Source organism: Callithrix jacchus, chromosome X (assembly GCF_049354715.1).
Source record: "Callithrix jacchus isolate 240 chromosome X, calJac240_pri, whole genome shotgun sequence".
Taxonomy (NCBI): Eukaryota; Metazoa; Chordata; class Mammalia; order Primates; family Cebidae; genus Callithrix; species Callithrix jacchus.
This window is the reverse complement of record NC_133524.1, coordinates 8,136,480-8,147,621: the sequence shown is the minus strand read 5'-3', so window position 1 is coordinate 8,147,621 and position 11,142 is coordinate 8,136,480. Positions and strand designations below refer to the sequence as shown.

Genomic DNA, 11,142 nt, shown 5'->3' with positions numbered 1-11,142 from the left:
AACCATAAAAGACCTCAAATAGCCTAAGCAATTCTGAGCAAAAAGTAAAAAGCTGGAGGCATCACACTACTAGACTTCCAAATTTACTACAAAGCTATAGTAACCCAAACAGCATGGTAGTGGCATAAAAACAGACAGACAAAAGGTACAGAATACAGAGCCCAGATATAAAGCCACATGCTTACAACCAACTCAACTTCAACAAAGACACCAAGAACATATGATGCTGAAAAGACAGACTTTTCAATAAATAGTGCTAGGAAAGCTGGATAAGTGTGCAGAAGAATGAAACTAGAGTCCTATATCTTACTACACACACAAAACTAAATCAAAAATGGGCTAAAGACTTGAATCTGGCTGGGCAAGATGGCTCATGCCCATAATCCCCAGAACTTTAGGAGGCCGAGGCAGGTGGATCACTTGAGGTAAGGGGTTCGAGACCAGCTTGGACAACATGGTGAAACCCCATCTCTTCTAAAAATTCAACTGTTAGCCTGGTGTGGTGGCACTCACATATAATCTCAGTTACTCAGGAGACTGAGACATGAGAATCACTTGAACCCAGTAAGTGGAAGTTACCAAGATTGTGCCATTTCTCTTCAGCCTGGGCCTGGGCAACAGAATGAGACTCTGTCTAATACACACACACACACACACACACACACACACACACACACACTTGAATCTATGACCAGAAACTGAAACCATCAGAAAACATTGGGAAAATGCTTCAGGACATGGTCTGGGCAAAGATTTCTTGAGTAAGATCTCAAAACCACAAGAACCAAAGCAAAAATGAACCATTGGGATTACATCAAGTTAAAAAAGGTCTGTATAACAAAGAAAGTTATTGACCAAGTGAAGTGACAGCCCACAGAATAGCAGAAAATATTTGCAAACTGTCCAATTGACAAGGGAGTAATCACCAGAATACATAAGGAGCTCGAAAAACTTAATAACAAACAATCTGATTTAAAAATGGACAAATAACCTACATAGGCATTTCTCAAAAGAAGACACAAAAATGGCCAGCAGACATGTGAAAATATACTTACAATGAATTATCAGAGAAATACAAATCAAAACCACAATGCAGTATCATCTCATCTCAGTTAAAATGGCTGTGATCAAAAAGACAGGCTTGAGTGGATGCTAGCAAAGAGGTGGAGAAAGGGGAATCATTGTACACTGTTGGTGGGAATGTATATTACTACAGCCACTACAGAGAACAGTATGGAGTTCCTCAAAATCCTAAAGATATAACTAGTATATGATCCAAGTATTCTACCCCTGGGGAAAGTGAGAGGAGAGAGAGAGAGAGAGAGAAAGAAATAATCGGTACATCAAAGAGATATATCTAGATGCTCATGTATATTGCAGCACAAGTCACCATAGTCAAAATATGGATTTAGTCTAAGTGCTCATCAGTGGATGAATGCATAAGAAAATTGTGGTATATGTGTAGGATGGAATATTATCCAGCCATAAGAAGAATGAAATCCTGTCATTTGCAGCAACATGGATGAGACTGGAGGCCATTATGTTAAATGAGATAAGCCAGGCACAGAAAGACAAATATTGCATGTTCTCACTCATACATGGGAGCTAAAAATTAGTTCTCATGAGGGTGGCGATTATAGTGATGGTTACCAGAGGGTAGAAGGGAAGGAGGGAATTAAGGGATAATAAAAGAATATAAATGTATTTATTATCACCAAACTGCACACTTACAATTAGTAAAGATAAAACATTATATATGTGTATTTTACCTCAATAAAAGTAAAATTTTAAAATAAAAATCACTTTCTTCTCAGCACTTATTGCTGAGTTATTGTTGGAATAATGAATTAGTACACAAGTAATTCATGTACCTAAGTAAGTAGTAAAATAGAGATAACAAGAAGAGTTCAGTGGAATGTAGAACATAGGGAATGTAGTGTGGTCAGGTATCATTCTGTTGGTGTTGAGTTAACATATTAGTTCTACTTAACTGGGCTTTCCCACGAAACTTGTTACATAGAAACAGCTAACAATCATTTCAATACCAAGTGAAGCCTGCTCCCGAAAGTCATGTTCTTTGCAACTCTCAATTATTGATTTTAGTTGGGATAAGAACTTAGACTGCTAGGTGCTGAGTGTTACCTAGGAAAGAAAAGTTTAAAGGATAACTGGAGATAACTTGACTATCTATGCCATGCCATGATAAAGGAAAATCCTTCCTTATCATTCTACTGTTTTTTAATGGAATAATAAATTGCCACAGAAACCTGGTGGTAAACATGTAATTAGCAACCCAAAGATAGCTAGAATTAGCCAGACCAAGTATTTGATCCCAGGAAGCTGAAGATAACTGGTCTATGCCAGGGAGTTGAATAACCATTTTCCTCAATGCAAAATTCCAACCTCATGTTAGGTATATCACCTCATACAATAGATAGCGACTTTATCCAAGTGAGTAACTGGAGATAAATATATGAAGCCAGTACCTGAAATAGTCATATTCTTCTCAATATTACTTCTTACATCTTAGTGACATAAAATTAGATATTTAGTGGTCCCTAGGCAAACAGTTGAGTAAACAACTAGTAATTACCAGGAAAACTCGTTGAACATAGAAAGTTTAGTAACCACTCTAGTCAATTCCATGCTCTTAATTTTTAGGATTGTTGACTAGGTATTCTGGATATGGTAACTAGAGTTACCTTAAATACGTAATCCTCCATAAAACTAGTATAACTGGTTGAAGGCAAGAGGTATAACATTGCATTCTTCTCAACATTTCTCATTTCTTGTTGCAATAATGAGCTAATTCTGTCAATGGGTAGTAGTACCTAGTTTACTACAAAACGAGAAATAAGAAAAGATTACTAGAATAAATATTTGACACCAGGATGGTGAAAAAAAAAACCCAGTCTTTTCAAATAGAAACTCTTATATCCTATGGGATTAATAAGTTAGAATTAGTACTGGCACTATCTCTATGAGATGTGGATTTCATTTTGGGGATGGGGTACATACTCCATAGATGAACTGTTGGGTCAAATGGTAGATCTATTTCGATTTTCCAAGGAACAATTATAATGTTTTTCATAATGGCTGTACCAGTTACATGTCTGTCAAAAGAGTGTAAAGATCCACACTTTTCTGCACACCCTAAAAGGGTTTCGTTTTCTCCACACGGTTGCCATCATTACTTTTTATCTCTTGACTTTTTGATAATACCCGTCCTAACAGGTGTGAGGTGATAGTTCATTGTGGTTTTCATTTGCATTCTCTGATTAATTAATGATGTTAAACACATTTTCATATACCTGTTGGGCAGCTGTGGGTTGTCTTTTGAGAATTGTCTATTCAAGTTTTTTGCCTATTTGTTAACCAGACTATTTGCTTTATGTACTATTGAGCTGTGTGAATTCTTTTTTCTTTCTTTTTTTTTTTCTTTTGAGACGGAGTTTTGCTCGTTACCCAGGCTGGAGTGCAAAGGCGCGATCTCGGCTCACCGCAACCTCTGCCTCCTGGGTTTAGGCAATTCTCCTGCCTCAGCCTCCTGAGTAGCTGGGATTACAGGCACATTTCACCGTGCCCAGCTAATTTTTTGTATTTTTAGTAGAGACGAGGTTTCACCATGTTGACCAGGATGGTCTCGATCTCTTGACCTTGTGATCCACCCGCCTCAGCCTCCCAAAGTGTAATTCTTTACATATTTTGTGTATTAACTCGTTATTAGATATATGGTTTGCAAATAGTTTCTCCCAAACCATATCCTGGCTTTTGATTTTGTTGATTCTCGATTGTACACAAGCTTTTAGTTTCCAGCCTGCTCACTTGCCTGGTATATTTCAGCCTCCTAGACTTCCGACAATGTGTGAATATTTGAGACAATTTCTTAGAGTAAACCGTGACATATATATATATATAATATTATTCATAAATACGATATACTAGTAAATAGATGTTTATGATAGACGTTACACACACACACACACATCCTGTTGATTTAGTTTTCCTTCTCAGAGGAACCCAGTCTGATACAGTTACACAGTTGAGCAAGTGTGTTTGCTGATCTTAACTGCTTGAAGCCACGTTTGGGGCACTCTGTGGGCACTGGGATAAGAAAGGGAAATGAATACATTCTTTCACAGCATCCAAGAAGTGAATGGTCCTCGAGGATCAGCAGACGAATTTGTAGGAGAGAGAGATGATTGACATCTTCACATAGCCTTACACCTGTCCCAGTTAACATGGAGGAGGTTGAGGTAGGTCATACAGAAACTGGGTAACGATGGAAGGTGGGAGGGAACAGAATGTACCACTGAATGGGGGGGAGTCCAGGGGAAACATCTGGAGGAAACACTCTCCCGTGCCACGTGATCTGCTAAAATTGAACATGGGGAGGTTAAGAGGGGTGACAAGTCAGTTTAGAAACTATCTTTAGAAGTGCTATCCATAATCTCCCTTTCTCCAATCACAGCATCTTGCCTTCCTCATCAAATGCCACCCCCCGCCCTCCACACACACACATATCTTTGGCCATGTCCCGATGGTGCTGTGTGACGTCTAAGCCCGTCCTTCCCGCCCAGGGCTACCATTGGCTGGGTGGCGGCGTGCTGACCAATCAAAGCTAAGGGACGTGGTCGCGGCATTGTCCTGGGATCCCGGGGGGGGGGGCACGTACAGGTAGAGAAGGCAGCCTGACGTTGACGTTGGAGATGTTGATTTGAGCAAGATGGCGCCAAAGACGAGAGCCTCAGGACCCCCGGCCAAGGCGAAGTGCATGTGAAGGAGGAGCCAGTGGGTGAGCCCGACTCACTAAGCCAGGAGACCCAGCTGGAGGATCCACTGAGTGATGTAATCACCATCTCCATCTCGTCGGATCCACCGAGTGACGTGATCAACATCTCCACCTCGTACGTCAGCAGTAACTAAGTTCAGGCCGAGTTGGCAGGAGACATCAGAGATCTCACCAGTGGGGGGGGGGGTGCCCCCTTGCTGATGTCAATAAATCCAATGTGTTGCAAAATGACCCCAGTGACTGTGTTATCTGATGGTGGGAAGGGAGGGAGACAGAGGTGGTGTGTGGGGAGGGAGGGAGGGAGACAGAGATGGTGTGTGGGGGCAGACGGAGGGAGGGAGAGAGTAGGCTCAGTTCATATAGAGAAGCGTTTTTTTTGTTTGTTTTTTGTTTTTTTTCTTTGAGACAGAGATTCATTCTTGTTGCCCAGGATGGAGTGCAGTGGTGCAATCTTGGCTCACTGTAATCTTTGGCTCCTGGATTCAAGCGATTCTTTGGTTCAGCCTCCTGAGTAGCTGGGATTACAAGCACCTGCCACACCACACTGGGCTAATTTTTGTACTTTTCGCAAAGACGGGGTTTTGCCATGCTGGCCAGGCTTGTCTGGAACTCCTGGCGTCAGGTAACCCACCCACCTCGGCTTCCCAAAGTGCTGGGATTACAGGTGAGAACCACCACGTCTGGCCTGGAAGGTTTTATGAAAACAGCTGTTACCTATTTCTTGAAAGAAAATGTTTTTACTGGCAGAAAAGTGTTCTTCTACATGTTATATACACCGATAAATTAGTTAATAAATAGTTGAAGGATTTTGGGGGGTATGGGGCCCTGGACACCGGTCCACTGGAGTGGGAAAAAAGCCACGCAGAATAGAAACAGAATTGAGGACGTTTCAGGGAGAGGAGTAAGAAAAAGCGCTAGAGTAGCGAGCTGATATGTAATTTTGAATCATAACTAGATTGAGAATTTGATACAACTCAAAATTAGATAAGAGTAATTCCAGTAAAAAAAATAGAGAAGAGGCCAGGCGTGGTGGCTCACTCCTGTAATTCCAGTGCTTTGGGAGGCCGAGGCTGGTGGATCACCTGAGGTCAGGAGTTCAAGATCAGCCTGGCTAACAAGGTGAAACACGGTCTCTACTAAAATACAAAAGTTAGCCAGATGTGGTGGCATGTGCCGGTAGTCCCAGCTACTCAGAAGGCTGAGGCAGAACAACTGAACCTGGGAGGTGGAGGCTGCCGTGAACTAAGATCACGCCACTGCACTTCAACCTGGAAAAGAAAGCAAGACCCTGTCTCCAAAAAAAAACAATAAGGAGGGTAAAAAAAGTATTAATAACAAATTAAATTATTCATCCAAAAATTATTTATTGGGGACCAACCGTGGTCCAGGCAGTGGGCTAGATACTATTCGAAAAATAATCATCGCTGTCATGACTGAGCAATGCATGCGAGGCATCCTTAGAATGGTCCTGGAAGATAGATGGGGCTTCCTTATTCCACCCTGAGTTTACAAAAGATGACCCAGGTATGTCCTAACTGCTGCCAAATAAACCCAGAGGGAGCACACAAACCTCCCAAACCATAGGCTGCCTTTTAATTTTGTTGACTGTCAACTGTGCAGAAGCTTTTAGTTTCCAGACTGCTCACCTGTGCTACATATTTCAGCCTTCCAGACTGCCACATTGTGTGAATGTGTGAGACAATTCCTTACAGTGAACCGTATCATATACATAATATCATTCAGAAACAAATATGATATGATAGTAAATAGATGTTTATGATGTATATTACAAACACACACACACACACACACACACACACACACACAAACACAATACCCTGTTGGGTTAGTTTCTCCTTCTCTGAGGAACCCAGCTTGATACAGATAAGCAGCAGAGACAGTGTGTTTGCTGAGCTTGACCCCCTGACGCCAGTGCTTTAAACCATGAGAATGAAACATTTAGGGGCAATCTGTGGGCACTGGGATAAGAAAGGGAAATGGATAAGTTCTTTCACAGCATCCAAGAAGTGAATGGTCCTCGAGGATCAGCAGACGAATGTGTAGGAGAGGGAGATGATTGCCATCTTCACAGAGCCTTACACCTGTCCCAGTTAGCATGGAGGAGGTTGAGGTAGGTCATACAGAAACTGGGTAATGATGGAAGGTGGGAGGGAACAGAATGTACCACTGAATGGGGGGGTCCTGGGGAAACATCTGGAGGAAACACCCTCCCGTGCCAAGTGATCTGCCAAAATTGAACATGGGGAGGTGAAGTGGGGTGACATGTCAGTTGGGAACCATCTTTAGGAGTGCTAACCATAATCTCCCTTTCTCCAATCATAGCATCCTGCCGTCCTCATCAAATGCCACCCCACCCCCACACTTCTTCGGCCATGTCCCGGCGGTGCTGTGTGACGTCTAAGCCCGTCCTTCCCGCCCAGGGCTACCATTGGCTGGGTGGTGGCATGCTGACCAATCAAAGCTCAGAAACGTGGTTGCCTCATTGTCGTGGACGAAAGGGGCACGTACACGTAGACCAGGCAGCCTGACATTGACGTTGGAGACGTTGAGTTGAGCAAGATGGCGCCAAAGAAGAGAGCCTCGGGACCGCCGGCCAAGGCCGGGGAGACGCGAAAGAGGAAGTCCTCTTCTGAGGCGAGTCCCAGTACCCCGAAGAAGGTGAGTGACCCACCCGAGCTCCTCCTCGTCTTCCCCTTGATTCCTTCCTCAAGATTCCTGCCCTGTCCTCACCTGGCACAACCCCCAGCCCGGCCCTCACCGCTTCTCAGGAAACGTCCCTGTTCCCAGCCTCCTCCATCCTCTCCCCTGACCCGGACAGAGCCCCACTGTGATCTCCCTGTTGTCCTTCCAGACGCCCAAGGTGGGCAAGAGAGGAAAAGCAGGTCCTGGAGGGAGAGGCGGGAAGAAACGTGCCGCTGGGAAAAAGATGGCAGCCGTGGGAGCCCCTGAGGCAGGGAGCGGGCCAGCACCACCCGGGCCCAGCCAGCCGCCGAGCCAGGAGCTTCCTCCATGCAAAGTGCCTGTGAAGGAGGAGCCAGTGGGCGAGCCCGACCCACTGAGCCAGGAGACCCAGCTGGAGGATCCACTGAGCCAGGAGACCCAGCTGGAGGAGCCACTGAGTGACGTGATGACCGTCTCCACCTCGTCGGAGCCACTGAGTGACGTGATGACCTTTGAGTTGAGCAAGATGGCGCCAAAGAAAAGAGCCTCGGTACCGCCGGCCAAGGCCGGGGAGACGCGAAAGAGGAAGTCCTCTTCTGAGGTGAGTCCCAGTACCCCGAAGAAGGTGAGTGACCCACCCGAGCTCCTCCTCGTCTTCCCCTTGATTCCTTCCTCAAGATTCCTGCCCTGTCGTCACCTGGCACAACCCCCAGCCCGGCCCTCACCGCTTCTCAGGAAACGTCCCTGTTCCCAGCCTCCTCCATCCTCTCCCCTGACCCGGACAGAGCCCCACTGTGATCTCCCTGTTGCCCTTCCAGATGCCCAAGGTGGGCAAGAGAGGAAAAGTAGGTCCTGGAGGGAGAGGCGGGAAGAAACGTGCCGCTGGGAAAAAGATGGCAGCCGTGGGAGCCCCTGAGGCAGGGAGCGGGCCAGCACCACCCGGGCCCAGCCAGCCGCCGAGCCAGGAGCTTCCTCCATGCAAAGTGCCTGTGAAGGAGGAGCCAGTGGGCGAGCCCGACCCACTGAGCCAGGAGACCCAGCTGGAGGAGCCACTGAGTGACGTGATGACCGTCTCCACCTCGTCGGAGCCACTGAGTGACGTGATGACCGTCTCCACCTCGTCGGATCTACCGAGTGACGTGATGACCGTCTCCGCCTCGTCCCTCAGCAGCGACTAAGTTCAGGCCCAGCTGCCAGGAGACTCGGAGATCTCACCAGCGCAGGGGGCGCCCCCATGCTGATGTCAATAAATCCAATGTGTTGCAAAATGATCCCAGTGACTGTGTTCTCTGATGGTGGGGAGGGAGGGAGGGAGGGAGGGAGGGAGGGAGGGAGGGAGGGAGGGAAAGGTGATGTGTGGGGGGAGGGGGGGAGAGGGAGGGGGGAGAGGGAGGGAGGGAGGGAGGGAGGGAAAGGTGATGTGTGGGGGGGAGAGGGAGGGAGGAAGAGGTGGTGTATGGGGCGGAGGGAAGAATGGGTGGTGTGTGGAGGGGGTAGGAAGTGGGGTCCTACGAGGTTGATGTCAGAGAGACAGGTCACAGCCAGACAGGAGGATAAGGACTGCATCAGAGTTGAGCACTGGAGACAAATTTCCCCTGCACAGGATGACTCCTCGTCTTGTAAGGCTTCTTTCTTCATGCAATCTTGCTAGCTCATACATCAAGTACCAAGAATCAGATTCTACCTACTTAGGTTTCATTGTTAAAGTACCTTTTCATTCATAGAAACCGATGGAAGAATCCTCTTTCCTTTCAGCATCCTCTCCCTACAATCTAATATAATTAAGAAGAAAAATTCAAAGTAGAGTAAAATCTATTTGAAAAAAGCTATTTTATTTTTGCAACTGAGGACACAAAAAGTACATTTCATATTTCCATACATTAGAAATACACAGGTCTTTTCTATATATAGTAGAACTTACTATATAAGAATATATAAGTAAATGAAATATATACAACTATATTATTTACAAATATATAGATTATATATGTATAAAATATATAAATACAAATATGGATTATATGTCTATAAATACAGATGTCTACATACATTAGAAATACACGTTTTTTCTATATATACTAGAACCTACTATATATTTATATATTAACTTCTTCATATATACACATAGATTATATATAGAAATATTTATATTATATATAAAACATATTTATATGTTATATATAATCATTTATTTTAGAAGGTAAGGCGTTATGATTGTTGAAGCATGGTTCACAGGCAAAAAGAGAAAGAAAATAACCACTTTAAGAAGAATAAACTACAAAATTTTTCACTACTCAATACCCAGTTGTCCATCATTGCAATGAGAGAATAATATAGAACTTGCTATGTGTAGAAAAGACCTGTGTATTTGTAATGTCTATATGTGTAATCTACATTCATATATAGTTATATAAATGCACAGGTCTTTTCTATATATAGTATTATTTGCTGCTACTGTATTCCTAATGTGTATATATATATAAAATACATATTTGTAAATATTTATATACATGGGTTTTTATATAAACACACAGGTCTTTGCTATATACAGAAAAGACCTGTGTATTCCTAATGTGTGCATGTATATATATGTATATATATATGATTTGTTTTTATCTTTATATATTTGTATATAATTACCTCTATATATGTATATTTATATATTTATTTTTATATATTTAGGTTTATGTGGCTAGATTTCATATATAGATTATATATATATAAATATTTATATTTTATATAAATTTATCAATACAAAGATAAAATATAAATATATATTTATATTGTTATATAATGTATAAATATAACTATATATCATATATAAAATATATATTCTATTTGTGATCATTTACTTTAGGAGGTAAGGTGTTATGATTGTCGAAGCATGGTTCTCAGGCAAACGAGAAAGAAAATTATCATTTTAAAAGGAATAGAGTAAAAAATTATCGCGATTTAATTTCCAGTTGTCAATAATTACATGCACAGAATAACTCATAACCTTTAATCTTATAATGAATAGCACATTAAACTTTTATGTGATTATGGAAACGTGAATTTCCATGTAATAAGGGCGTGGGTTGTGAAGCACTGGCTTTATAGGCAGTTTCCATGTGTTACGCTGTACCACAGAAACAGGGCCTTCCCCCATGTCCTGAACACCATCATTTTGTGGTGTATTTCTTTTGTATTTCATATATGGACATACCATATAAGGACGAGCATGCTTGGTATAACTCAAAGCCTGTGTATTTGCAAGGCTGTATTGACCCTGAACAATAACTATTTGTATGTTATGGACGGGAAACAAGTCCCAGTGCAAAGCTCCTGCTGTCCTTTAGGAAAGCCTATTGGCCGTGGTTGTACGTCTCTTTCCAAAGGGAGGTTGGTGAACTTTCTGCTACAGTTTTTCCATAATGACAGCATAAAAACTGCAATAAACGAAGTCTTGTCAGTGGTCACTTTTGGGCTTGTTGAATATTAGGGAGCACTTTAGCAGTGTGTTTCAAAATTACATTCAATAATTAATTTTGTGTACCTTATTTTAATGCCATATTGCCATTCAAGCTCTGCAAGCCAAAACGGTCTGTGACGATTCTTTTGGCATTTAAAAAATTACACGTGGCCCTTACACCGTGTTTTCTCATCACCTGATGGTAGTTGGAGCTTCA

At 42.9% G+C, this 11,142-nt stretch overlaps 1 protein-coding gene across 1 annotated transcript; it reads left to right on the top strand.

The window, feature by feature from the left end:
- Positions 1-7,360: 7,360 nt before the first annotated feature.
- LOC128930717 (uncharacterized) lies at positions 7,361-8,739 on the top strand. The gene is made up of 3 exons (XM_078363337.1): positions 7,361-7,471; positions 7,665-8,075; positions 8,293-8,739. The coding sequence occupies exons 1-3, from the start codon at positions 7,373-7,375 to the stop codon at positions 8,650-8,652; spliced, it is 870 nt and encodes a 289-aa protein (XP_078219463.1). The 5' UTR covers positions 7,361-7,372; the 3' UTR covers positions 8,653-8,739.
- The last annotated feature ends 2,403 nt before the right edge of the window (positions 8,740-11,142 follow it).